Below are 27,248 nucleotides of genomic sequence, written 5' to 3' on the forward strand. Positions count from 1 at the left end.
TCAAAAAGCAGAATCTGGCAAATATATTTCTTAGAGTACTCATTCAATTCTCTCTGATCACAGTGCCTCACCTGAAATTCCTAGAGACGATGGCAATTTATTTGGATTATACCACTCAGCCATGTACTAAATAGAGGTGGCCACCCTACTCTGCTGGCCTCAGCTGACCTAGTTATATTAAGTGAGAGGAGGAAGCAATTTGTACCGTTTCACTGAAAACTAACAAGGGTAGGTAAAGGGCAACAAGCCTACACTATTTTAATCTCCTCTAGCGTGCTAAAATGCTCCATTTATGAATATTTTGGCTGTCATTTATTATTCCATTTGTCTTAAAATGGGAACAGCCAGCACTTTCAGAGTAATTCCTCTAAGTATCTCTGTCACTGTTGAAATGCTATTCGATATTTTTTTTTCCCCTTAAATATCTCTTCACCAAATTGGAAGATGAGTCTTAATGACTAGTCCACAAAAATGATGTGGAATTACTATTTAAAAATTAAAAAAAAAGTCATGCCAATATTAGCCTAATTTGGAAATCATAATAATAGCATTTAAATTAAAAGTGAAATTCAGACAGTCAAAAAGTACAAAAGAGAAATCCAATGTAATACTGTAGCTTGCACTTTAGGTTGAAAGAAAATAATAATTATTCAGCCCATTAATTTGTTCTGTTTTCAATTCAGCACCATTTATTTAGTACCAGAGTATAAGTAGCTTCCAAATAGGTGGCATTAAAAGTGAGGCTTTTACAGACAATGTATATGCAAGGATACAACTGCCTTTTTTTTTTTAATTCTGTTCCCCATCTGTTCCTCCCAATAGGTTTCTAACATTTTCTAATGCTCACGAAGGCCTGGGTGTCAGTCTTAGAATACAGCTGAAATGTGAATAGCCTTTTGCTCAAGGCATGTTTACTGTTCTCCACACATCTGTCTGCTCCTCCCTAATTCTTTCGAGGAGGCTCCAGGGAAAGAGGAGCACTCTGTCAGCCGTGTAGAAGGGGGAGGTTTGTTCTACTATCAGTCTAAAGAACCTAGGAGACCAAGTGAGTTACAAGGCTGGCCATGAGATGTGACAACAGGCAGGCCTGAACTTTACACAATTGCTCAGGATTTCCCCACTTTTTTCCACGATGGGATGAATCTCTTGGGAGAACTCTAAACTTGAGTGGAGTCTAATTGGGAGTATTCTAATTGGGAACCAATTGAAAAGTGCTTTAAGAAAACATCAATGGCAACGGCATAGTTTTTATTTATTTGCTCATTGCAAATATATTTCCCCCCAAGGGTATTTTCCTGGACCATGTCTCAGGTAAAATTAAATAAATTCCATTTCCCATATAATCTGAGAACCATGGGACTGGATAAGTCTTCGAGTTAGTGTCCAAATGGAAAAGCAATCTTACCACAAAATGTAAACTTTAAAAATGGAAAAGCAAGGTACACATTAAATACTTTGACAAAGCAGTGCTGTGTAGTAAGAGAGCTCTGGGCTAGGAACTGAGAACCTGGATTCTAGACCCAGCTCTGCCACTAACTAGCTGTGTGACTTTGGACAAGCTGTGCAACTTCTCTGGGCCTCATTTCCCTCACTTATAAATCAGGGGGCCTGAACCAGGTGGCCCCTAATGTCCATTTCAGGTCTGAGTCTACAATTTTATAAAATACCTGAGAAGGAGAAGACGCAGCGTCTCTACTAGGACATATAGGAGATTCTGAACGGCTGGTGCCAGCAGCATTCTGAGATGGATTTAGTTTTCTGTAAAGGACACACATGTTCCAGGTTATGGAGAGAATTTTTAAATGTTTGTGATAGAGAGCTTATCCTTGTTTCTCTTTCCTACCTCAACACTAAAATATCAATGACTAAAATAATTATCTATCTGCTTTACTTATAAAAAAAAAAAAAATTAAAGAATTTACCTAGAGAGTACTGACTCCAATGACCGTCTGTCTATTTCATTGTATCCAGGCCAGTCTCTTTGAAGCTCTTTAAATACATAATCCTTTAAGGTATATGAGAGGTCCTTAGGATTCAGATTGGCCACCTGGCACATGGTAAAAACAGAGCATTAGATCTTTTTGCTATTTCCTAACGTAAAACAGTCTTTACTTAAAATAATTATACCAACTGGCCCCAAAGGGGTTGTTAATTTTGTACATGCCACATTTCAATAAATGCCATTCAACTTTATTTTGTACACATACACATTTTTTTTTCCCTTGAATGGCCACCACTGCATTTGTCATATTTCTATTCATATAATAGGCTAAAGTTAGGGAGAAAAATGGAGAAACATATTTTTTTAATCAATTTTTTCTAGCCAAATGAATTCAAAACAATAATATTATCATTATTTACTTCTGGTCATTAACTCCATTACTTTTAAAAGAATCACAATAAAAATCCTAGATCACTTGTATTAAGTAGAAATCAAACGGTACCCAAATTTTGGGCTACAAGCATTTCTTTCAATCATCATCAGAGATTATCTCCATAAAAATAGTATTAATTCTGATAACCTTGACTGTCATACTCTTCAATAGTCAAGTTCACTCCTTGGTCTGGCCAGTTTTCTTGAAGAATCAAAGACCTTGAAATTCCACCAAACCAATAAATGGAAAAAACCCAAAGAATCCCCAAATTATTAGTCGGCCAGTTTATTCCTAAGTATAATCTTTTCTTGTCCCTTAACCACAACTCTGGGAGTGTCCAGGTGTAGATTCCATTGACTACACTCATGTATGGGTTCAGCTGCCAAATCAAAAGTAATTTTTAAGGCTAGGGAAAAGGTATTCCTGCCTGTCACTTCTTACTGGAATGCTCTTTTTAATGCCTTGACTTTTTTCTTTTAACACTACTGTCAAATATATTATGATAGCTTATGCTTTTCTCATAGCTCAACTGAATACTAATCTAATATTAATGTTGTTATAGACTAGAAAATGGTATGCCTGTATTAAAATTCAAATTCATAAATAATATAGATAAAACCAAATTTCTTGAAATAGAATAATAGCAACAATTCTTAGTTATTCTATCATCCCTGATATTACTCCTACTAACACCCTGCCCCCACTGGAATTTTTTCTCTAGGCTTCTGTAATAGAACATTCTCCTGGCTTTCAAATCTGCCAGCCACTCCTTAGAAACTCTATGGGGCAGTTCTACTCTGTCCTATACGGGCGCTATGAGCTGGAATTAACTCCATGGCAATGGGTTTTTTTTTTTTTTTTTTGAGTTTTTGCTGACTCTCCTAACTGTTGGAATGCTCACGGCCTGTCTTCTACGCTGTTTTCGTCATTATCTTTCTCTCCTCCTGAGATGATCTCATTCAGCCTTAAGGCTTTCCATATCCAATCTATATGGTGAATATATGAAAATATATGGATTTATTCCTAGTTTCTAAATTCCTAACTCCAGCCTCGACTGTCCCCTGAACACCATGTATGATGTTATATGTAACCACCTATTGAATATTCATGTCCATTTAGCTATGTCTAACAGACATCTACATCTTCCAAACAGAACATACGTAAGGCAGGATTCCTGCTATCCTCCCATAAACCTTTCTCCATTCTTCCCCATCTCAGTCAGTGGCTCAATATCCATGTAGTTGTTCAGGCCAAAAACCTAGTGGTAATTACAGATTCTATTCTTTTCCTCACCCTCACCCCAGACCTGCCATTAGCAAGTCTTGTCACAAAATATATCCCTAACCTGACAAAACCTTCTCCACTATCCCCATAGGTCAAGTCCAGGTGAGACGGACTTTTGCAATAGGCTCCCCTAGACTTTTGCAATAGGCTCTTTTAAGTGGTCTCTCTCTTCTATTCTTGCCACAGAAGTCTGACTGATCTTATTAAAAGTATAAATCAGATTACACGATACCCTTGTTTAAAACTCTACAATGATTTCCCATCACACCCAAAAATAAAATTCAAATTCCTTGACCATGACCTAGACTCTCTGTGATTTGTCTTCTGCTTCACTCTGCTCCAGACATACTCGCCTTTCCTCCTCCTTTAACACACCAAACTCTCCCTTCCTTGAGGCCTGGGGAAGTGCTGAGTCATCTTCTTGTCTCTTGTTCCTCATTTCAGCTAAAATGTAGCCATCTGAGAAAGAGATTCCTTGACTTCCCCATTAAAGTAGCTGCCCCCTACCCAGCTCCTCCCAACTCTCTGCTCTGATAGGCTTCTTTCCCCCAAATATACAAATGAACACACATACACCCTCATCCCCATTCATTTTCTCATCCTGTCCCTTAAGCTCTTGAAACTGCTATGTGACATTTGGATTTAAATCAGGTATTTCTAAAATGTGCTCAAATGACTTAACAGTATCCTTAAGATTGCCTGAGATACCCTGGGAAATGGCTAATCCAGAGCTGGAGATTATGGTTTTACTCTTTCGCAGCATTTAGTATCATGTCTGGAATATAATAGATAATAAATGGGAAAAATAGACTTTAAAATGTTATTTGAATAACAGAAGAAAACTTTTAAGGCTTCTTTTAAATGAAATTTAAGAACAACTTTGGAAATGTTACTGCTCTAGGAAAAAATAAAGAGATGGACCATCTATTTACGATAGATCTGAACGCTAATCAACACTTATGACCTGACCAAAAAAACCAAACCCATTGCTGTGCAGTTGATTCCAAAGACTGTATGAAAAAAAATAGGAAGCTACAGTCTGACAAACCACTGACTTTAACAAAATTAATGACCTACTTTTATACTCAGAGTTGACCTGATGGCAACTGGTTTTTTACTTTTATACTTAAGCTTGTTATTATAAGATAACTGATCACATTTCATACCTTATAAACTCACATCCTTTAATGTGGACAAGTGAGTGATCGTGGCACACATTCTCAACTGTTCAGTAGGCTAAAACATTCTAACTTATACTAACCAAAGGCTGGTAAAATACATTGTACAACTGTACTTACACCAATAAAAATTAAGACGATAGTTTAGGTGATTCAAGACTAAAAATAGACAATAAAAACTTTTTGTCTACCTTTTTTAATGATATTTCAGGGCAAAATTTGTTTAATCTTAATGAAAACAATAATTTGAAACTTTCTTTTTTTTAAATTAAAGATTCAGAAGTTTCCAACTTATAAAATCTAATGTAAATGCCCATATCTGAATTCATTTTTAATTAAATCCTTAAAACAAGGTGATTTAACTTAATACATTAATAATACCAAAAACCAAACCTGTTGCTGTTGAGTTGATTCCAACTCATAGCAACCCTATAGGACAGAGCAGAACCGCCCCATAGGGTTTCCAAGGAGCGGCTGGTAGATTCAACTGCCGACCTTTTGGCTAGCAGCCAAGCTCTTAATCACTGTGCCACCAGGGGTCCAATTTAATACACAGGAGTTATAGTTCATATACCATTGATCAAAATGATCCTAAAGTTTCTCCATTTCAATAATAATGACAACAACAAGTCTTCTTAAATGGGCTTCTAAATGTGAAGGTAAGTGGAAGGCTCTCTCTCCAGCTGTCCTCACCTGTTGCAGAATTGTTCCAAGGGAGTTCTTGTCTTTTTGATTGACGCCATCTTTCTGCAATCGAGCAAGCAGTTCAGGTTTCTTGTAGGCCTTCAGTGCCAGTAAGTGAATTACTCTGTCCCTGTATGGCCGCTGAGAAACACTGTTGCTGCTGTGTGTCTTCCGAATCGTATTTGCGGGGTTCATGGGAGTTGACCTTTTCCTCTCAGGCACTGCATCTGCAACCGCTTGAGGTGCTCTCCGAATTTGCACTCTTTTCCCTAAAGTCCAGTGGAAACAACACTGTTAGGCATTTGTGGGTGACAATATAATGAGCATCTCAGTTTCCAGAACTCTGATTTAGGAACCCCTTTTTTTTCATTTCTAGAGGGAATAACGGCCACTTTTATTTCAATTTTTACTTCAAAGATAAATGCAAACAAGTCTTTTTTTTTTAATTTTTATTGAGCTTCAAGTGAACGTTTACAAATCAAGTCAGACTGTCACATATAAGTTTATATACACCTTACTCCATACTCCCACTTACTCTCCCCCTAATGAGTCAGCCCTTCCAGTCTCTCCTTTCGTGACAATTTTGCCAGCTTCCAACCCTCTCTACCCTCCTATCCCCCCTCCAGACAGGAGATGCCAATACAGTCTCAAGTGTCCACCTGATACAAATAGCTCACTCTTCATCAGCATCTCTCTCCTATCCACCGTCCTGTCCCTTCCATGTCTGATGAGTTGTCTTGGGGAATGGTTCCTGGGCCAACAGAAGGTTTGGGGACCATGACCGCCGGGATTCCTTTAGTCTCAGTCAGACCATTAAGTATGGTCTTTTTGTGAGAATTTGGGGTCTGCATCCCACTGACCCCCTGCTCCCTCAGGGGTTCTCTGTTTTGCTCCCTGTCAGGGCAGTCATCGGTTGTGGCCGGGGACCAACTAGTTCTTCTGGTCTCCGGATGATGTACGTCTCTGGTTCATGTGGCCCTTTCTGTCTCTTGGGCTCATAGTTATCGTGTGACCTTGGTGTTCTTCATTCTCCTTTGATCCACGTGGGTTGAGACCAATTGATGCACCTTAGATGGCCGCTTGTTAGCATTTAAGACCCCAGACGCCACATTTCAAAGTGGGATGCAGAATGTTTTCATAATAGAATTATTTTGCCAATTGACTTAGAAGTCCCCTTAAACCATGGTCCCCAAGCCCCCGCCCTTGCTCCGCTGACCTTCGAGGCATTCAGGCAAACAACAGTCTTTTAACTTGAGTTCTACTTTCATGTGGCACATATTAATGAGGCAAATGAATTAATGGCCTAAAATATGAATTAGGGGTTTCCTGGATGGAATTATTTGTTGGAATAAATTTGCATTAGAAGTGAATTTTGGCCACTCAGCTACGCATGGATAATAATTAGTGAAACAAACTGCAGCAACAGACAGAAAATTTTAAGATCGTAAGTTCAATGGGAATAAAGTAATTTCCATGCTTGTCTATGCTATTTACGGAACTTAAATCTACAAGTTATGGCGCCATTCCTGAAAATTGGACATGAATCCAGTGGACACGGTGAAGTATGAGCAACACCTGTCGTTCCTCACTAGAAACACACTCCTTGGCTGAGCTGGGCCATTAAAAACCTCATGGATTCAGAAGCTATAAGGAGGAGAGTCAAGCATTTCATTTGGGGTCAACATCCACTTGGGCGTCCACTAGTGATATTCCTTGAAATAAACCATAATAAATTTTAGGAGTCAGATACACGCACACACCCAACCAACCAACCAACCAAAGTAAACAATCTCAGAGGGCCCAAGAGACTTCTCCCTCGTGGTGCTGAGACTACATAGGTGAGTAGAGGAAAATGGTAAAAAAAATCAAGGGCTTTGTACCATTCCCACATAGGCCAGTGCCATTCATGTAATTAACCCATTTTCTGCTTAGATTTAACACTGAGACTTGGTAGGTGCTACTTCTAGAAAATGTAGTGGGTGGAAGTGATCTGGATGCTATGTGTATATGTGATGCTATCAGGACATAGCCAGTCACTTATGACACCTGGTAACCATTCCTTGCTGAAGGAATAGAAATTAGAATAAAACTGTACAAGACCCTCATCCCGTGATTTCTGAAGTGGGATCTTACAGCTCATTTACTATACTCAAAGCCCCCAACTCTATGCCTCCTGCTTAAAGAGGGAAACATCAATGTAGGGCAACTGCATTAAGAACAAGACAAGTAACTTCAAGCAATGAATAAGTAAAAGCAGTTTCTAAGTGCTGTGGTGTAGGATGGAAACAGATCAATGAGGCAGGGTAGTAATGCTGTCCAAGTTAGGATTCCCAGCTTTGAAAAGAGAGGCTATTTATTTTGATACAATCCTACCTAGAGTAAGGCAGAGAGGATGAATGCGCTCATGAAATCTCCACCAGCTCTTATATTTCCTTACCATCTGGACATAACCAACTCCAAATATTAGATCAAAATATCACAACAAAGGAGCTCAACATTAATGTTAAGGAAAAGTATTAAGTTTCTGTATTTTTCTTAATAATGGATCAATGTCAGCTGGATCAGTGTCAGATGGGAACAGAACTAATATTTATCACGTACCAATTATGTGGGGTGTACGCTAAGGGCTTCACACACATCTGATTAAGTCTGATAGCAACCTGACAAGGTAGACATAGATCCCATTTTACAGAAGAAAAAACTGAGGCTTTCAATGGGATATGCTCAAGTGATAAAGTGCTCACTTAGCATTTGGAATATTCTGTGATCAACACCCAAATTTTCCTACTTGTACTTCTTTGCATGTGGGAAAGGTTTTATGAACAAATGTCTAATGTCTGCCACTGCTTCATTTTAGGCAGTGAGCCTGAGGCGAACAGGCCTGTGACCGCTTTGTTCACCAGGCAACCATGAATCAGTATTCAATGACCAAGTGAATGACAGTAAGACAGCAAGTAAGTACAGGAGCAAAGATCAACTCGGTCTGTATTTTCCCACATGGCCAGGCTGCCAGAGTCCGAAGACACATTGAAATTTCTAACGTGGCAAGTGTAAGCCTTCCAATCCGTTATTTCTCAATCACATTAGTGTTAACAAATAGTAATGCTCCTTAAAATTTTAATATGAATTTGTGAAAAAAATAGGCAGTGTCACAAAAGTTTAGGAAATGTTATAAATGCCACACTCCCTCCCCCTAGCCAAGTCTTGAAAAGAGAAAGTCCTTTAACTCATTCTCCAAACCAAGGTGACTGTGGAGCCCTTCTTTCTCTCTTTTTGAGGGGAGAAGGGATATGATCAGAGAACGCTTCTGAGCTAAGCTCACAAATACCATGACCTGTCATTTGCAATGAATTCAAGTCAACAAGGAAGGCAAAGAGAAATAAAAAGACAAAGTGGCAGTACTGCCACTGTGCTCTAAGCTGCCTAACCTCCTCTGTTCCTCTGATCCTTGGTCTCAGAGGGGCCTTTAAGATGTCCTGGGTTTACCCTCACCCCTCCTGGAAGCAGGTATAGCGCAGACAAATAAAGGGGCTAACTTTGTCCTTCAGAAGGGTGTAGGTATGATGCCCGATATGAAACTAGGGTCTGGTCAGGGATAGGACAGGGGTGGAGACTTGCCTGGGCCCTAGTACTCAGCTGTCATCTCCCCATGAGTCCTCCAACCCCAGTACTCTCACTTCACCTTTACCTCATTTTTCTTTTAAACAGCCAATCAACCATGGGATAATCCATTTCTTCAAATGCTGAAAGAACAACCCAGCCACACTGGCCACTGACTTATACTACAAAATCACTTCCTTATTACCTCCTCATCCCTTTTACACCTATTCAACCAGGAAAGATTCCTTTGGCTGCAGATAAAAAAAAAAAAAAAAATCAGTGATAGAAGTATTTACAGAACTGAGATGATAAAGAAAAAACAAAGAAAAATGTAGAGCAGGAAAGGCTTTTATTTTGCCTCAGAAAAAAGCCTTTGAATAAAGCCTATGGGAGAAACTAATTCTCTTCCCAGACCCAACTGCTAATCAATTCCCTGGGCTCCTTATATAAACAGCAGCAGTAGGTCCGACCGGATTGGGTAATCTGGGACCAGATCTGAATCCTTGTTGCATAACAAGGAGTCCACTTCTAGCTTCTCCATTTAATATGAGATGGTAAAAGTATTATCCCTTAGTCTAATGGCTCTGAGTAAACAATCTGAAATGAAGGTGTTAAAACAGTCCATCAGAAAGACAGCAGTGACTGTTGCTTTTCTGCCTGTGGAACCTGACCAGCAACCCTGGCAACACTTGACCCAAGGCTTTAAGGACACCGTCGGGGCCATGATGATAATGTGATGCTGTCATGGTTCAATTGCAGTGGTATCCATTTTCACCATTTGACAATTGTGGTCAGTTTTTCAAAACGCTTATCTATCTATGCACATACACTAAAGTCAAAAATATTAGAGCTATGGAGGGATAATAACTTAGATATTATCTGGTTCAAATATCCCTCATTTTATATTTGAGAACATTGAGGTCCATAGATGTTAAATGACTGTTCAAGGTCACTCAAATGTGCTAACTCATTAAAAATATGAAGGATGAGGCAGAGGCTGGGAAAATAAGAAACAGGATCCTAGAAATCAGATTGGTTGGTAATTTTATATATCTAAATAAATATGAACATGTATAAAAGTTATCATTTCAACAGAATTTCAGAATTTACGTAAGAGTCAATGAATGACTTAGGATACTGGTAAAATGAAAGTAGTGGTCATTAGTAATACCTTTTTTTTTTTTTTTTTAACATAGTGGAGGGATTATCACAATATAATACTCACTGCTGATATAATGACTAGAAGTGGAAATATTACTGATGAAATAATAATAATGTTTTCCAGGTTAAAGCCTCTCCAAGCAATATAGGTTTTGTTTTTTCAGCTCAGAAGAGGGTCGCAGAAGCTCCTATTCCTCAGTGACCAGGCCAGGTGACCCCTTGGAGACCAGACTTTATCCCCTTAAGCTGGGTTGTGCTCTGGTTCATCTGCCAGCAGCTGGCCTGGCATAATGCCACCACAACACCACACTAGGACCAGCCTTGTTCCCATTTGTCCTCCACCCAGGCTGACTCAGTGAAAGAACCCTTGTTCTGTATGTACCTCTAAGCTGGCATAGGTGAGTTTTTAGTTTCATTTTAGATGACATATTCAAAGTATGAACTAAAGAGTGGTTCCTATTGCCTTGAGAAAAAAAAAAAAACACCACAATTACTGAGACCATACCCAAACTATTTACTATCTGCTGATATCAACAACCTGATATGGAAAATGGAGATGAGGTATACAACTGACCTCTACAAGTTCTACAGGTCCCAGTACCATTAGGGAGAGTATAGCCTATGGGATTCTGAGTGTCAAAAAGTCTGATGTGTGAGCTACAAATGAACTGTACCTAACCCTATCAAACTCCTACGGTGGTTGTGAGACTTAGATGAGTGACTGGATGTGAAGTGTTAAATGGTGCCTTATACATAGCAAGCACTCAATAAATGCTGGGTAATATTATATTGAAAGGTGATTGACTAGCATTTTAAAGAACTGAATGAGTCATATAGTTTTGAGATACTGAATAAAAGCAGGAAGATACAAACTGAGCTGCCTAGAAGGAAACACAAAGTAAAGGACTAGTGTAGATAAAGTTAAAAGAAAAAAGACCAAAACATGATATAACAAAGCACAGCAAAAAGTGAAAAACAAACAACAGAAAAGCTAATCAGGATACTAGAGTCTTTTGCTCCCCAGTACTCAGAATTGGTCAGACTTTTTTTTATTAAGAGTAGTGTGTCCAGTTTTGAACTCTGAGGTGCAGAACTGGCAACAGCCCAGAGAAGAGCAATAAAAATAATTAAAGGGTTGGGATATAGGCCATATTAAGAAAAGTTAAAAGGAGCTTGGGGATATTTGGCCAGCAGAATAAAAGGCTGAGGAGGTTATTGACATTATTTAAGACCAAAGAAGAACACTGCCGGGATGGTGAGTGGCCAGAACACTGAGGACAAAGCAAAAAGGACAGGGCTGAACAGAACACGGGCCGGCAGAAATCACTGTGGGGCTGAGAAAGGGGAACATAGGTATGGAGAGAGGGTGGTCAGCTATTCTTAGAATGGTGTAGATGCAATCTGGTTCAGAATGACCTCAAATTTTCGGTGTTCCCAGTACATATTTTTATGTACCTGATCATATATGTGTGTGTGTGTATATATAAATTGTTTGTAGTGCCCATAAGAAACTCCACAAGTTCTACAGGTCCCAGTACCACTAGGGTGTGTATGGTCTACGGGATTCTAAGTGTTGAAAAGCCTGTTGTATAAACTACAAATGAACTGTATTTGACCCTATCAAAAGAAACAAAAACACGTGAACATAGGAACAACCAAGGATCATTCAATGGACAAGCACAGTAACTAATTTTAATTTTCAAGCTTTGGAATAAATCAAGGTGAATATTTTCAGCTAAATTTTGATGGCTTACATTGTCTATTTCTTTGTTAAACATACCAACTTGCCTCACTGTTTATAAAATGGTGGTGTTGGACAGATTAAAAAAAAAAAAACTTTCAAAGCAACAGTAACAGATAATTCACTCTGTATTTAAATGTATCTGCAGCAGATCTTATGCATTTTAAAAACAACTTGAAATTTAATTTATTAGCATAGAAAGTTAATCACATGACTTGTGAAGGTAAAGGAGAAAGCTGGAAGTTGTTACTTCACTCAGCAGGAAAGGGAAGGTGAAAATTCTCACTGCTGGTAACGTACTGGGAAGGGAACTGGGCCCCATGGGTACAGATACCTGGGGAAGCCACGAATTGTTGTTAAACCAAACTAAATGTATCTAAGCTAAGCACCAAGTCCCAGGAGCAGTGGCTTTGTTCCAAAGAAATACTTATTAAAGACACTGGTAGAGCTTCTCAAAGCTGAATGTATTATAGCTGGATCAGCGATGGGAAAATGCAAAACCAAAACCCACGGTTGTCAAGTCGATTCCTACTCACAGTGACCCTATAGCACAGAGTAGAACAGCCCCATAGGGTTTTCAGGGCTGTAAATCTTTAAGGAAGCAGACTGCCACATCTCTTTTCTACAGAGCAGCTGGTAGGTTAGAACCACCGACCTTTTGGTTAGCAGCCGAGCGTTTTAACCACTGCAATACCAGGGCTCCTTCAACGGGAAAATATAGAAGCAGAATTACACCAAACCATGGCATGATGTTAAGGGATTTGGTTCTTCAACAGATTGTTTCTGAGAGCATTTAAATTTGCAAATTAATTTCCTTTTATCATTTACTGTAGTGACTTGTGTTATAAAACTGAGGAAGGACTGACAGAGCTCATCCTTACTCTCGAAAATTTGGTACTAACAGTCACTGTGAATCGACTCCTTAAAATTGTTAGGGTCACTGCTCATAAAGGAGGGACTCATGCTGCTGGTTTGGTCTTGATTCCCTTCAACATGATGGGGGGTGGGGCAGTCTCTTAATTAATGGATGGATGCAAATGAGGATCCATAAGTGGTATCACAACTGAAGTGCCAAAGGAGCATCACCCTAATGCTTGGCTATAAGCACATTTTATACTTTCGCAATAAAAATGCCTTGATGTGCCAAGATCACCTAAAAATGTAAGCAAAATCTATAACAATTAGGTAATCAAATCATAAATTCTACTAATAGACTTTACTGTAAAAATAACCCCACAGAAGTACAAAACAAGAACCATACCATTCATTATTGAAGTTACATCATTTAGTGGCCAAGAAAACACAATGGTAGCAGCACTATTAAAACCCCACATAGTAATCTGACTAGATCCCAGTATTGTAAAATAATGCGTAGCCAATAGAGGATTCAGGATTTAAGAAACAAGACAGTTAAATTTGTTTGTCTCTTACCATCAGACTAAAGGGAACATATGATTTTTTTTCTTTTACCATGCTATCCAAAATGTTCTGAAAACGAATTACTGTATTAAGTTAACATTACCAGGTATTTACCTATAGTGATCTTGAATTATTCCAATCAATCAGCGAGAGGGAGGAAGATATCTATACAAACCTACATACGGTCCACCAGGTTTGATAACTTTTGTGCTTCGGTTGCGGGATTCTTCCTCTGCCTGGGTCATTCTTTCTCGTGTCATCTGATATGAGTCGTTTGTTGCACACACTGTAATTTTATCTTGTATAAATCCCAGGCAATTGAGCTGGGAGGCTCCAGAGCTGTCAAGTAAGATGGTGGCTTTGTTAGCAATGACCCTCATTTTGCACAGTAAAGGCAAGAAAGAATTGTATAATCCTAAAATCAACAATTAATCAGAGAAGTTTGCAATCCTAAAATAATAATGATTTTTAAATGTAAAGATTATTTTAAATATCTAAGTTCTTCTGCCTCATTTTATATCACAGTTTTGTTCATATTCTTGGTAAAATGAGCTTTCTGAGATCAAATCCACGACATTTATGAAAAAAATCAGTATTTGGAGCTCAGCCCAGAATCTTAATGGGTGCTGCAGTTCTACTTTTATTTAATAGTCAGCTATTTTAAAGAATTACCTACTGCTCAATGTTAAAGAGTTTACTTTAAAAATTTTTTTACTTTTAATTTTTAATAAATATTTTTAAGGCTAAAATATTGATAAATATTAGAGATTACTTTAGTATTATTATGCCCAAAGTTCCTAACAATTTGTAGAATTTATATTTACCAGTTTGTTAAGTCTCTATATAAGGTGACTGTCATGGATTGAATTATGCCCCCCCCCCCCAAAAAAAATGTGTGTATCAATTTGGCTGGGCCATGATTCCTGGTATTGTGTGATTTTCCTATATGTTGTAAATCCTGCCTCTATGATGTTAATAAGGGAGGACGGGTGGCAGTTGTGTGAGGCAGGACTCAATCTACAAGATTGGGTTGTGTCTTGAGGCTATCTCTTGAGATATAAAAGAAAGAAGCGAGCAGAGAGACTGGAGACCTCACACCACCAAGAAAGCAGTGCCAGGAGCAGAGCGCATCCTTTGGACCCAGGGTTCCTGCGCAAAGAAGCTCCTAGCCTGGGGGAAGATTGACGAGAAGGCTGATGGAAACAGAAAGCCTTCCCCTGAAGCTGACACCCTGAATTTGGACTTTTAGCCTACTTTAGTGTAAGAAGATAAACTTCTTTTTGTTAAAGGCATCCACTTGTGGTATTTATAGCAGCACTAGATACCTCAGACAGTGACCTACTCATATAACAGATATTGAAGAAAATATTGTACAAGAGGTTTTTGCAGAAATATTAAAAAACAACTTTTATTTAAACTATAATGAATATTACCTTGACCCTGAAGGTGGTTCTGTTTCAAAGTAATATGCTAATATTAGGGATCATGGTAAAAGCCAAAACTGGTATGTTAAAAGGAAATTACTATGGCCTTTAAAAAAGCTGGACTATAAAAGTAATGAAAATGACACTGTTGCTCTGGTACTATATTTCCAAATTTAATTGAAAGTAGCTTTGTTATGATTCTAAGAAATAAAGATTGATAAAATTCTTATAAATTGATAATAAGTGTCTTTATAAATGCCATATATTTTAAAAAATCAGTTCATTTACTCATAAATATTTACTGGGCATGGACCATATGCCAGGCAATGCATGAGGCACAGAGGCTGTGCCAAGGACTAAGACAGACGGGGATCCTCCCTCATGGAGCTCTCAGTCTAGTGGGTGACAAGGATGGGCAAACTGAATATGACAACACAGTGTGATAAATGCCATGGCAGAGGGAGTCCAAGAATGTAGGAGGCCACCCAGGAAGGGCGCCTCATCTAGAGTTGTGGGCAAGGCAAAGGCTTCCCAAAGGAAGTGATGCCAAGCTGACCTAGAAGGATGAACGTACAAGTGGGAGGAAAGAAAAAAGTGTTTCGGGAGGAAACTCAACCTGTTCAGACCCAGGGGGAGCCAGGAAAAGGTTTTCAGTTTGGCCAAAGAAAGAAAGTTGGAAAGGACAATTGAGATGAGGCTGGAGAGGGAATGAGGAACACATCACCCAAGGCTTTGGAGGTCATGTTATAGATTTTGGGCTTTATCCCAAGATTAACAGAAGCTGAAAAAGGGAGAGAAAATATCTCCACTTTACATATGAGAAAAGTATGGATGGAGAGTATATGGGATGGAGGGAGCAGGGGAACGGATAAGACTAAAAACAGGAAGACACCTTAGGAGGCTACTGAAGGGTTCCAGGCAGGAAGTGACGGTATGAGCCACAGTAGGGCAGTGATACTATAGGACAGCAGACAGATTCCAGAGAAAATGAGGAGGCAGCACTGACAGGATTTTATCAATGACTGGATGAGAGAGAGAGAGAAAAGTTAAAGATGATGCCTAGGGTACTAGGTATGTGCAGCTGCCACTCAACACAGGAAGAGCAGGTTAGGGGTAAGGTCTGGAGAGAGAAAATGAATTCAGTGTTGGACACTGAGGTCTCAGGAGGAAATCAACTGTGAAGGACAGTAATATTTAAGTAACGGCAGAAGAAAAGAAGACTGTAAGAAACTAAAAAGGCACAGCAAAGAGGTAGGAGGGAAATCAGAAGAGCAGTGTGACATGAAGCCAATGAATAGAATGCTTCAAGAAGTAAAGCTTAGTCAACAGTGTCAAATACTGGAAACAAGTCCAGAATAATGAGGAACCATAGCATCCATTAAGGAGCCCTGGTGGTGCAATGGTTAAGCACTTAACTGTTAACCAAAAGGTGGGCAGTTTGAACCCAACAATGGCTCCATGGAAGGATGTGGCATTCTGCTTCCATAAAAATTACAGTCTTGGGGCCCTATGGCGGCAGTTCTACCCTGTTTTATAGGGTTGGTATGAGTTGGAACCAAGTCGATGGCAACAGGTGTGGGGTTTTTGTATTTTTTAATAGCATCCATTGGATTCAAGGAGGTCACAGGCTACCTTGATGGAGAGTAGTTTCAATGTAATGGTGGGACTGAAGCCAGACTTTGGGTCAAGAAGGGAGTGCAAAGGAGATTGATTTTGTTTTCCTGTTATTTTTTAATGAGACAGACTTGGACATGTTTGAAGCTGGGGGGGAAAAACAGTGAAAGAGGGAAAGGAGGAAAGGAGGGATAGAGGAAGGGAAAAGGGAAGGGAGAGAGAAAATAACGGAGAATGCAGTTTATTGAGAAGGGAAAGGATGGGAGCAGATTAACTCTCAGAGGAAGAGGGATGGAGGGGAAGGGTGGGATGAAAAGACTGCAGTAGAATGAAGGTTTGGAGACAGGAAGTTTGTATTTCAACATCTGCCCATATTATTTACCAAGTAATTTACCTAATGAGCCTATTACCTATCATGATGAAGCTACTACTTACACCATGCAAGGTCAAGAAACAGATCTTTATGTGAAAATAAAATGAAGTTGAACCCTGCAGGCAAAAAGGTACTCTCAAAAATTCTCCACTTATCCTTTCCTAACTGAGTTACCTTAAAAGTTTGAATACTTTGACATACGCACATAAACTTTCTTTTAGCCTTCCTCTATCCTAGCTCACTGTTTCCCAGTACTTGAGCATGCCTTACTGTAGAGGGTTGTATGCCCCCAATGATGTGTTCTCACTAAGTTTGTGAATGGGTAGGTTTAAGAGATTTTTCAAAGATAATTTTGACGGTGGAATTTCTTCCATTTTACATATGAGAAATGTGTGATTCAAGAAGGTTAAAAAAAAAAAGGTAAGAAAGGTGACAAATTAATATGTATTCCTGAACATTCATTTATTGAGCATTTATTTTGAGCTCAGCCAGCACTGAGAGACTAAAAAAGGCATAAGAAAGTTCCTGCTCTTGAGGAGCTTGAACTATTGCTGGAAAGACAAGATTCTTGGGGAAAATAAAATTGAATAGAAAAGGTGGAGGTGAATTATGGAAAGGTTTAATTGCCAGGCTGAGACCACACCATTTTATGAAGCATCTTGGATCACACTCGGAATATACTAATGGATTTGCCCCAGTTTCCTCACTGTTTCTTTTCTCTTGCTACATCAGTTTTGTAAATGACTGTAAGTCCTTCTCCAAACAGGTTTTGAGGAGGAGATTAAGTTCCTTAATAAAATTCTTAAGGGGACACAATTTAATTTGATATAAAGTGTTCTCATTATATAAAACAACTATCTGAAGACTTACAGGGGATGCCCCCACAATTAGAAACTGGTGTATCCTGTGGTGTGTAAAGAACACTGGACTGGGAGTTAGGAGAACTAAGTTCTCATTCAACCCTGCCACTAACTAACTAGCTATGTAACTGTGTATAACTCACCTGTGAAAGGAAGGGGTTAAACTACACAATCCCTATCAAAACAAAAACCAAACACACTGCAGTCCTGTCGACTTGGACTCATAGCAAACCTATAGAACAGAACAGAACTACGAAGCACACTGCTACATCTTTCTCTCAGGGAGTGGTCGATGGGTTCAAACAGCCGACATTTTGGTTAAAAGCCGAGCACTTAACCACTGCGCCAACAGGGCTCTTTGCACAATCGCTGAGGACCCTGAAACCTGGTGGTTCTATAATCTACAGCAGCGTTGTCCAATAGAACTTTCTGCAATAGTGGAAATGTTCTGTATCTGTGCTGTCCAATTGAGCCTATGAAATGTGGCTAGTGTAAACAAGAATTGAATTTTTGATTTTATTTAATTTTAATCCACTGAAATTTAAATAGCCACTTGTAGCTACTGACTATCACAGTGAACAGAACTAAAAGGTATATATAATCTATAAGACATGCAATTTATACAAAAAATATAAGTTGGGGGGTGAACAATTTTATTTCAGAAAGTAACATTAATATATAAAAATATATATATATACTCAGGGGCAAATGGCAGGTTAAGGTGAAACAAACAAAAAGTTATTATTTAGTCACCTTAAATGTGAGGAGCAATGTGGAACTCTTTCAGTTAAGTGCCTTACTTGGTATCTCAGCCTCCAGTTTCTCCCAAGACAGCCAGTGCTTACACAGCTTCAAGGACTGCACAGGTGAGCCTTAGGGATAGATGGCTGGGGTAGTTTGGGGCAAAGTCAAAGGGCTGCACACTAAGGAAATGAGGCAGCCCTCCCTAGGAGGCTGGGGGCTTTAAGTCCTGTCTCCATCCATAGGCAGAACAAACTCCCCCTACTCAAGGGGACCATTCTTTAATCAGAAACAACCACAGCAAAGAGGAGTGGAACAAGTAGCTTATTGTTTACCAAGGACCTAACTAAATAAGGGTTCCATGGTACCCTTGGGGTGTGGGTGTGTAGTCTTGTCCTCCTCTCTCCCTTTATTTTATTTTTCTAATTTCAATCAGGAGTGGTGAAAACAGAACTGCTATACTGGGGTTAATTTCTAGTTTCCATTTTATCATGTAATAAAAAATATTTTAAAAATCTATCTTAAGACTCAAGAGGGGGAGAGCAAGTGGGAGTAGGGAGTGAGATGTATGTAAACTTATATGAGACAGACTGATTGGATTTGTAAACGTTCACTTGAAGCTTAATAAAGTTATTAAAAAAAAATCTATCTTAAAACAAGGCTTGTACGGGGAAGAAGGACGGGGACATGCAGTATTTCTATATATATGGAAATATGAACCTATATATTTAAATATAAATATATATTTAAACATAAGTATATATTTAAATGGAAACCCTGGTGATGTAGTGGTTAAGAGCTACAGCTGCTAACCGAAAGGTCAGCAGTTTGAATCCACCAGGCGCTCCTTGGAAACCGTATGGGGCAGTTCTACTCTGTCCGATAGGGTCACTATGAGTCAGAATTGACTCGATGGCAACGGGTTTGGTTTTTGGTTTTTTGATATATTTAAATATATTTTTTTCCTCCTTTACCCTTGAGCTTGAACCAAGTATGCTATCAGTCTTCTTATTTAAAGGCAGTGAATGAAACATTAAAAAAAAAAATCCTTAAACTTGCTTTAATAAAAACAAAACATGTTTTATGGATATAATATCTTTTGTACCTTAAAAGCCCCTTGGGGGCCGGAATCTTAAAAATTTTGCAATCGTATCCTACAGTGACAAATATAATTTCCAGTACATAATAGGTGCCCAAATAAATCATTTTCAAATAAATAAATGAATTCTGCAAATTCAACTCAATAAATACTTGTGGAATGACTACTATGTATTTTATTGTTTAACAACAACAACAAAAGTCTCTTAAATAAAAGTTATTTTCCTTTCAGCATACCTTGAAAAATACTTACCTTGAGCATGTTTGCTGGATGCAGTCAAAGCTGCCCTGAGGGTTGTCTTTACCCACATTTGACAAATAGAAGTTAAAGTTATGTACTTCATTGGGGGGATCAATTTTGGGAATTTTGACAAGCTAAAAGGAGAAAAAAAGGGAAAGAAACACTTTATAGAGCAGAATTCTAAATTTACCATACAGTGAGCTCATGACCAACTCACTTCTTTAGGTGATTTTCATTACATATTCAAGCCCTCTTCATATATATCTTTCTAGCGTTCAAATTATCAAATTATTCAAAGAATCTGGCAGGCATACCTACAATTCGTCACATTTTTATTTATATTTTCTACCCTTAGTGTCAGTAATCATTTCTGCTCAGTTTATAAGAGGAACCCTCTTAATTTCAAATTAGTAAATGATTACAGTTCACATGGAAGAGTTATTAGTGAATTTGCTAAAAAAATTCCTTCTCTTAGACACACAAGTTGTGACTCTGCTGAATTGCTTCTAGATATTTAAATGGTCTCTGAGGTAAGAGTCCATACCTCAATCCTTTACTTGTTTAATGCATATACATTTCATTTTAGTTCTTGCTTTTCTAAGAAATATTTTTGAAGAAAATGACTAGCAGCCTATATTGCAGCATAAGGTTAATGTCTTAATTGCATTCGAAGTCAAAATGCAGCCGGGATATTTCTCCATGCCTGATGATTTCCTTACTCATTCAGAACAGGGTCAGTAGTCTACAGGGGTGATTCTGCAGGTCACTCCCAGGCTGAGCCCCAGGCAACACTGTGGAACAGGCAAATAACGTTTTCTGTGATCTTGTTAAAGTCTGCTTTTCCTACTAGATGGGAAGAAAAGGGGACAGGGTTGCTCTAGACGACTGAGGCTCTGCAGTGGGTTCATTTTCTGGGCAACTGGTAGGGGCTCAGCAAATGTCTGGGAACAAATAAAACAGAAACTTCTCACTGTCTTTCAACTACTCCACCCTTCCCAGCTCCTGAGACCTTTCTTCCCTTGGGTCATTAGGGGTGACCATGGTTTTAAGTGGTAGTATAAAAAAGGCTTAATGGCAAGGACACAAAAAAGACTTCCCACCTATAAAAAAAAAAAAAAAAAATTTTTTTTTTTTTTCAGGGTTGCTCTAGACGACTGAGGCTCTGCAGTGGGTTCATTTTCTGGGCAACTGGTAGGGGCTCAACAAATGTCTGGGAACAAATAAAACAGAAACTTCTCACTGTCTTTCAACTACTCCACCCTTCCCAGCTCCTGAGACCTTTCTTCCCTTGGGTCATTAGGGGTGACCATGGTTTTAAGTGGTAGTATAAAAAAGGCTTAATGGCAAGGACACAATACAGAGTCTTATTAATTTAGTAGACAGTCAGGGAGGGAGAGAAGTGTTTTACAACCCTTATTCTTCTCCCCAAAATCTATCCTTTCCATTAGCAGAAGATTAAGGCTCAGGTGTAGGAGTGTTAAAAAGCAAAGATGTCACTTTGATGACTAAGGTACGCCTGGCCCAAGACATGGTATTTTCCATTGTCTCATATTCATGTGAAAGCTGTACAATAAAAAAGGAAGACCAAAGAAGAATCGATACATTTGAATTGTGGTGTTGGTGAAGAGACTGAATATACCATGGACTGTCAGAAGAATGAAAAATATGTCCTGGAGAAAGTACAGCCAGAAAGTTCCTTTAGAAGCAAGGATGGCAAGACTTTTTCTTGCTTACTTTGAACACATCATTAGGAGAGACCAATTGCTGGAGAACATCATGCTTGGTAAAGTGGAGGGTCAGCGGAAAAGAGGGAGGGAGATCCTCAATGAGATGGACTGACACAGTGGCTACAACAACGGACTCAAACATAGCAACAAATGTGAGGATGGCACAGGATCCGGCAACATTTTGTGTTGTTACACATAAGATCGCCATAAGTCGTGGCCAACTGAAGGCACCTAACAACAACTTATATGTCTTCAAGAATGTGCTAGTGAGCAAAATGGTGTATGAACCCTGCTCTGGTCTGCAGGATACCATGCAACCTCTGACTTGCTTAGTGTGAAAGACTTCCAACCCTTGACTTACAGAAAAGAAACTGTAACCATCAACTTCAAACCCTGCCCCCCAAAAGTAAAGGAAGGTAAGAAAGGAGATGATCTGTAGTGTCTGGCACACACTAGACATGCAATGTTTGCTGACAGAGCGAATGAACAAAAAGAAATCAAAGAAAAACATCTTTTCAAAGGAGATTCAGAAGAATCATGTAGAGCCTGAAAGATGCTGAATATGAAATAATAATTCATAGAACTTCCACCATCCATGAATTTAAACTATCTTAGACTTCCTATTTTAAGTTAGTACCAATTCCTAGAATAACAAGTTTCTACAGTTACTGTCTGCTCTATAAATAATACTCTTTTGGGCTCTTTTATTTCCCCAAGTTATAAAATGGTAGAGCTTTGTGAACAAGTCTAATTTACTGTCTGTAAGTACTCATCATGTTATCTTATTGGGTGTGCAAACTCAATGCCTAGCTGGCACACACATATTTGTGGAATAGAATTGAGTTTTTTCCCTTCGTAATCACATAGAAGTGGGGGAGAGCAGCAGCCAAAGGAAGGCTTGTGTCAGGAACAAGAAGATATAAAGTCCACGTGCTTGCTAGTGTAACAGCTCTCACTTATGTCTGTTTTTGTCTTTCTGAAGGCAAGCAGGGTTCTGCTGACAGAGAAAGGATATGCACTGTGGCCGAAAGTCTCCTTAGTGCTTAGGAGAGGAGGTGGACAGGTATGAAAGGTATGGACATCTGAATGAAATCTCCTCCCCTCCCAACTCCTAATCCAGATCTGTAGAACCTGGTTGGGGAGATTTTTACAATGGCTGAGATCTCATCTCCAGTTCAGCTTTTGGCCTCAGGTTAGGCCTGAAGGTCTTCCTTCCTATGCAGTTCAAGTTTGGGAAAACAGCAGCACTCTATTTTTCAAGAGTAACTAGAATCTGTACACAAAAATATTCTGCAAATGTACAGTATTCTTTCACTGAAAACTTCATTGCTAGAATCCTTAAACTCCGAATTCTACATACTAAAACACTAATCAACAGTTTTTTTTTTTAATCACGGAATTAAAGGAAAATTCTTAACATAGCTTTATATTACTTAAATGTAGCTTTTTCCTTTCTCACCTTCCAAACTGTGATCCTTCTTATGTAACATTCACACTTTTTAAGATGAAAATTATATCGCATGTTTTGAAGGTCCCTGGGTGGTGTAAGGAAGACCTGGTGGTATAGTAGTTAAGAACTATGGCTGCTAACCAAAAGGTCGGCAGTTTGAGTCCACCAGGTGCTCCTTGGAAACCTTATGGGACAGTTCCAGTCTGTTTGACAGGGTCACTATAAGTCGGAGTTGACTCAACAGCAATGGGTTTTTTTACCGTGGACTTCAATGAGAAAAAAGGAGGTCTTGAAGAGATACTAATTTACCATAAACAAACTCTCAAACTGAGAAAAGATCAATTGATAAGGAAAGCGAATCTTTGTAGAGTGATAACCAGTTGTCACCAAATTGATTTTGATACATGGCAACCCCATGTGTGTCAGAGTAGAACTGTTCTCCATAGGATTTCCGATGGCTGATTTTTTGGAAGTAGATCACCAAGGGTTTCTTCCAAGGTGCCTCTGGGCGAACTTAAATCCCTAAGAGTGTGTTAATCACTTGTCTCTGGGTGGTGCAAGTGCTTAAGCACTCCACTACTAACGAAAAGGTTGGCATTTCGAACGCACTCAGAGGCACCTTGAAATAAAGGCCTGGTGATCTGCTTCCAAAAGGTCACAGCGTTGAAAACCCTACGCAGAAGTTCTATTCTGCACATGTGCAGTTGCCATGAGTTGGAATCCACTTGATGGTAACTTTTTGTTTGTTTCATTTTGTTTTCCCAAATTCTAAAAACCTTTTTGGCAATAACAAACAGGAAAAAAAAAAAAGCAACAAGTATGGTTTTCAACTTTATTTTTTAAAATACAGAGTACCTCTTATCTGGAGAGTGCTTTTAATTCTACATGTTATCAGGAGCGACCAGTCCCTGGAGGATGACATCATGCTTGGTAAAGTAGAGGTCAGCGAAAAAAAGGAAGACCCTCAACGAGATGGACTGGGCAGTGTTTCGTTCTGTTGTATATGGGGTCGCTATGAGTTGGAACGGACCTGACAGCACCTAACAACAAAAACTCCTCTGTATTCTTACATATACCACACAGTGATAAGATTCCCTGGCTGCTAACTATCAGTGACAAACAACTTTGTCCTCAATTCTGTGGAAGAAAAGTAGTATGATGGGTAGTGATAGCAGGACTGTGTCAACAATCTCTCCTACCCACTTGTAAACTCTGTGGGTGGGTGTATGGGAGTAGCATGCAGATGTGGGCAGGCCCCAGGGCAAACAATTCCCTTTGGGACCTAAGGAGAATCTTGATACATATCCTGGTATTTTTTTTCCAGCTGTGAAGCTAGAGTGGGGAATGGGAGCTAGGAGGGAACCTGGAGTCCACTACACCAATCTGATTTTCTACATCTTTCCTCAGTGGTTTTCAGAGCACTGACAACGCAGACTACAGCTTGACCTAATCTCAGGCTTTTCCTGTGAAAGATCTGAGAGCAAGATGTCGCCAGGCAATTTTAGTATCTTGAAAATTTCAAAAGCTTAAATTATACAATCTATTTAGTATAGCTAATTTCCTAATGCTGGTACAAATTAGAAAGTTTATTTGTATCAATATCCAAATATATTCTTACGAATAAAATGGATATGCAAAGTAGCACTTGTGTTTATAGCTGGTAAGTCTGTACAAGAGTTTGGCCCCATGGGCAACAAAACAGGAGACCTAGTGGAAATAGCAGGCTGTGTATGACAATTAGAGCAGGTGGGTGGGGAAGAAGAACTCAGGACTAAACTATGGGGACCTCAGAGTAGACCAAAACCCATGGGACTGTTGAAGGCCATAGCTAAGGAGGGCTTGAAAGCCATCTAGAGTCATTTCAGAGAGTTAGAGTTTCAGAGGAATTAGTGGACACTCATCCCTCCTCTCCCTGATATATGTAGGAGCTCTCAGTCCTTTCCTCCAGAATAGTTATGCAGCATTTTCTTACAAACTTGCCTTTGAATTTATGGAATTGGGAAAAGGGGAGGCAAAAATGTACTAAACGTTATTAACAGGACTAGGGCCAGCTTCTGAAGAGCGACCTAACCACCATGGGAAGTTAATTTGGAGGTCTAGTTTCAAAGGAATCTTGGAAGAACATCTCATTGTGAGATAGGAACTTTTCAATTTTATAGTATTTTAAGCTTTTTCTACAGGTCATTGGGGAATATCCTTATATTTAGGGACCCATACTCTTGCTTGAAATTTTCAGCTAAAGGCTAAAATGAAAATATTTAACAAGTAAAAAATGATTCCAAACAGTTTCTCATCAAGATGAAGGATATAAAAATATAACCGCCAAGCCCTGGGCAACTGGAAAAGAAGATTTTAATTTTCATTCCAAGAATGAGAGGCTGAAAATCAAAGGCTTAGGACCACAATCCACAACCCTCCTCCCAAACTCCAGTCTGTCTTCAGCAAAAAGCTATGAAGAAACAGTTTCAGGAAACTTTCAGACGTTTATAATTAACATAAACACTGTATACCAAGATCTGTAAGTCAAAGCTTCTAATTATTCTGAGCTTCAAGCTCAGGCATGTGGCAACGGCACACTGTCTGAAAGGTCATTTCGACATCAAGTCCTGGACCTCCTATTTACATAAGGATCTAGGGCAGAGGCGCTGCTGCAACTGCCACACGTGTGTGCTAACATCTGCTTAAAATCCACTGGGGCCTTTCTGCAGGCTTCCTGCTCTTAGGGCAAATACTTTCTACTCAATATTGGACTAGTGTAATTAAAAATAGGACCAGCAAGTTTTTATAATTTATTTAAAATAAATGCCTTGTTCTTTTGTGGATGTTAAAAGTGATTTAAACTTAGAGAAGTCTTTCTTTCATAGTAACTCTACGTGCCAGGATGATTGTAAACACCCGATGAGATGCTCGTGAGCCAGTGGTACCATGGGGTGATATAACTCCTGATCCTTAAAGCAGGCCCATACGGCTGGAACATCATCTAGCTTAATTTCTGCGCTGTATAGATTAGGAACAGAGAGAGGCTCAGTAACTTGCTTAAGGTTACAGCCCTATTTACAATTCCAATCCCTGCACTGCTGACCCCCTTACCCTGTTCCATGTTTATCTACAACACTTACTACCTTGTGATGCTTACATATTATCTTATTATTGCTCTCATCCCACTAAAATATAAGCTCTGCAAGGACAGAGGCTTTGTCTGTTTTGCTGTCTGAACACATTACAAGTATCTTGAGTAGTGTGTGGCACAAAGTTGTCACTTAATAAATGTTTATTAAATGAATGAAAATGTTGATTAATGCCTGAGCCAGCACTAGAAATGAAGTGTCTTCTTTCTTTAAACCACCATTTCTAAAGCATGTTGAAAAGTTTTCTTACATGAAGAAGTTTTATTCTCAAATAAACTTGGAAAGTACCAGAATAAATTTGGCAAATAACTTTCCTTGGTGTCAGTTCTTTCATACTGAATAGTAGTTTCCTGATTTTTATGACCTTAGAACCTATCTCTTCCATCCCTCCAGTATCTCACAGGGCCAGCCTACCTCTTAATATTATGTGACAATCTACCGTATTATTTGACAATATGCAGATTGTTTATCTTTGCTTAAAACCAAACCCGTTGCCGTCCTGTTGATTCTGACTCATAGAGAGCCTATAGGACAGAGTAGAACTGCCCCATAGGATTTCCAAGGAGCACCTGGTGGATCTGCACTGCTGACTTTTTGGTTAGCAGCCAGAGCTTTTAACCACTATGCCACCAGCTTAGACATAGGTAAAAATTACTACAAATATTTAAACGTTAGAACCCTTGTTCTTGAATCTTTTCCAGACTCTTGGAAATAATAATCTTTTCTAGATTATTTCCTAATAATCCAGAAAATTTAGTTTAGATAGAGAAATATATTTGCATATACTACTCAGACTCTAGAGTACAGAGGCAAAATAGTCTAGAATAGAACAGAAAATGGAAACCTCAACCTGAAACCTACAAGTCTTATTTTTCAGACTAGAGCTACAGTTATGACTTTAGGCCTAACGTTACGGGTTTAGGGGAATAAAAAAGCCACACATCAGCCCAGATGTATGAACAAGTGTTGAGGGGTGGAGAGTGGAGAAGGGAGGGTACCTTTTACTGGCAATAGAAAAAGATAAGTGTTGGAGAAATCAATAAGGCCTAAATATTGCTACTGACAAAGAAGGGCAGGTAGGAGGGAGGATCCAACCCATATTAGAAATATCTGAAATTTCCACATGATAGGTACTTTACTGAGAATAGTG

The 27,248-nt window shown here is 39.0% G+C and overlaps 1 protein-coding gene across 2 annotated transcripts in view; it reads right to left on the reverse strand.

The window, feature by feature from the left end:
- The window catches only part of ELL2 (elongation factor for RNA polymerase II 2), a 79,920-nt gene that overhangs the window by 13,294 nt on the left and 39,378 nt on the right, over positions 1-27,248 (reverse strand). Inside the window, exons 3-7 of one of the 2 annotated variants that reach the window (XM_064274238.1) lie at positions 19,806-19,927; positions 13,618-13,781; positions 5,531-5,790; positions 1,923-2,047; positions 1,668-1,758 (exon numbers count right to left, since the gene is read on the reverse strand). In XM_064274238.1, coding sequence (XP_064130308.1) covers positions 1,668-1,758; positions 1,923-2,047; positions 5,531-5,790; positions 13,618-13,781; positions 19,806-19,927 — 762 coding nt within the window. The remainder of the gene's footprint in view (positions 1-1,667; positions 1,759-1,922; positions 2,048-5,530; positions 5,791-13,617; positions 13,782-19,805; positions 19,928-27,248) is intronic. The other variant, XM_064274239.1, reaches the window with a different exon arrangement.

This window comes from Loxodonta africana, chromosome 2, assembly GCF_030014295.1.
Source record: "Loxodonta africana isolate mLoxAfr1 chromosome 2, mLoxAfr1.hap2, whole genome shotgun sequence".
NCBI lineage: Eukaryota > Metazoa > Chordata > Mammalia > Proboscidea > Elephantidae > Loxodonta > Loxodonta africana.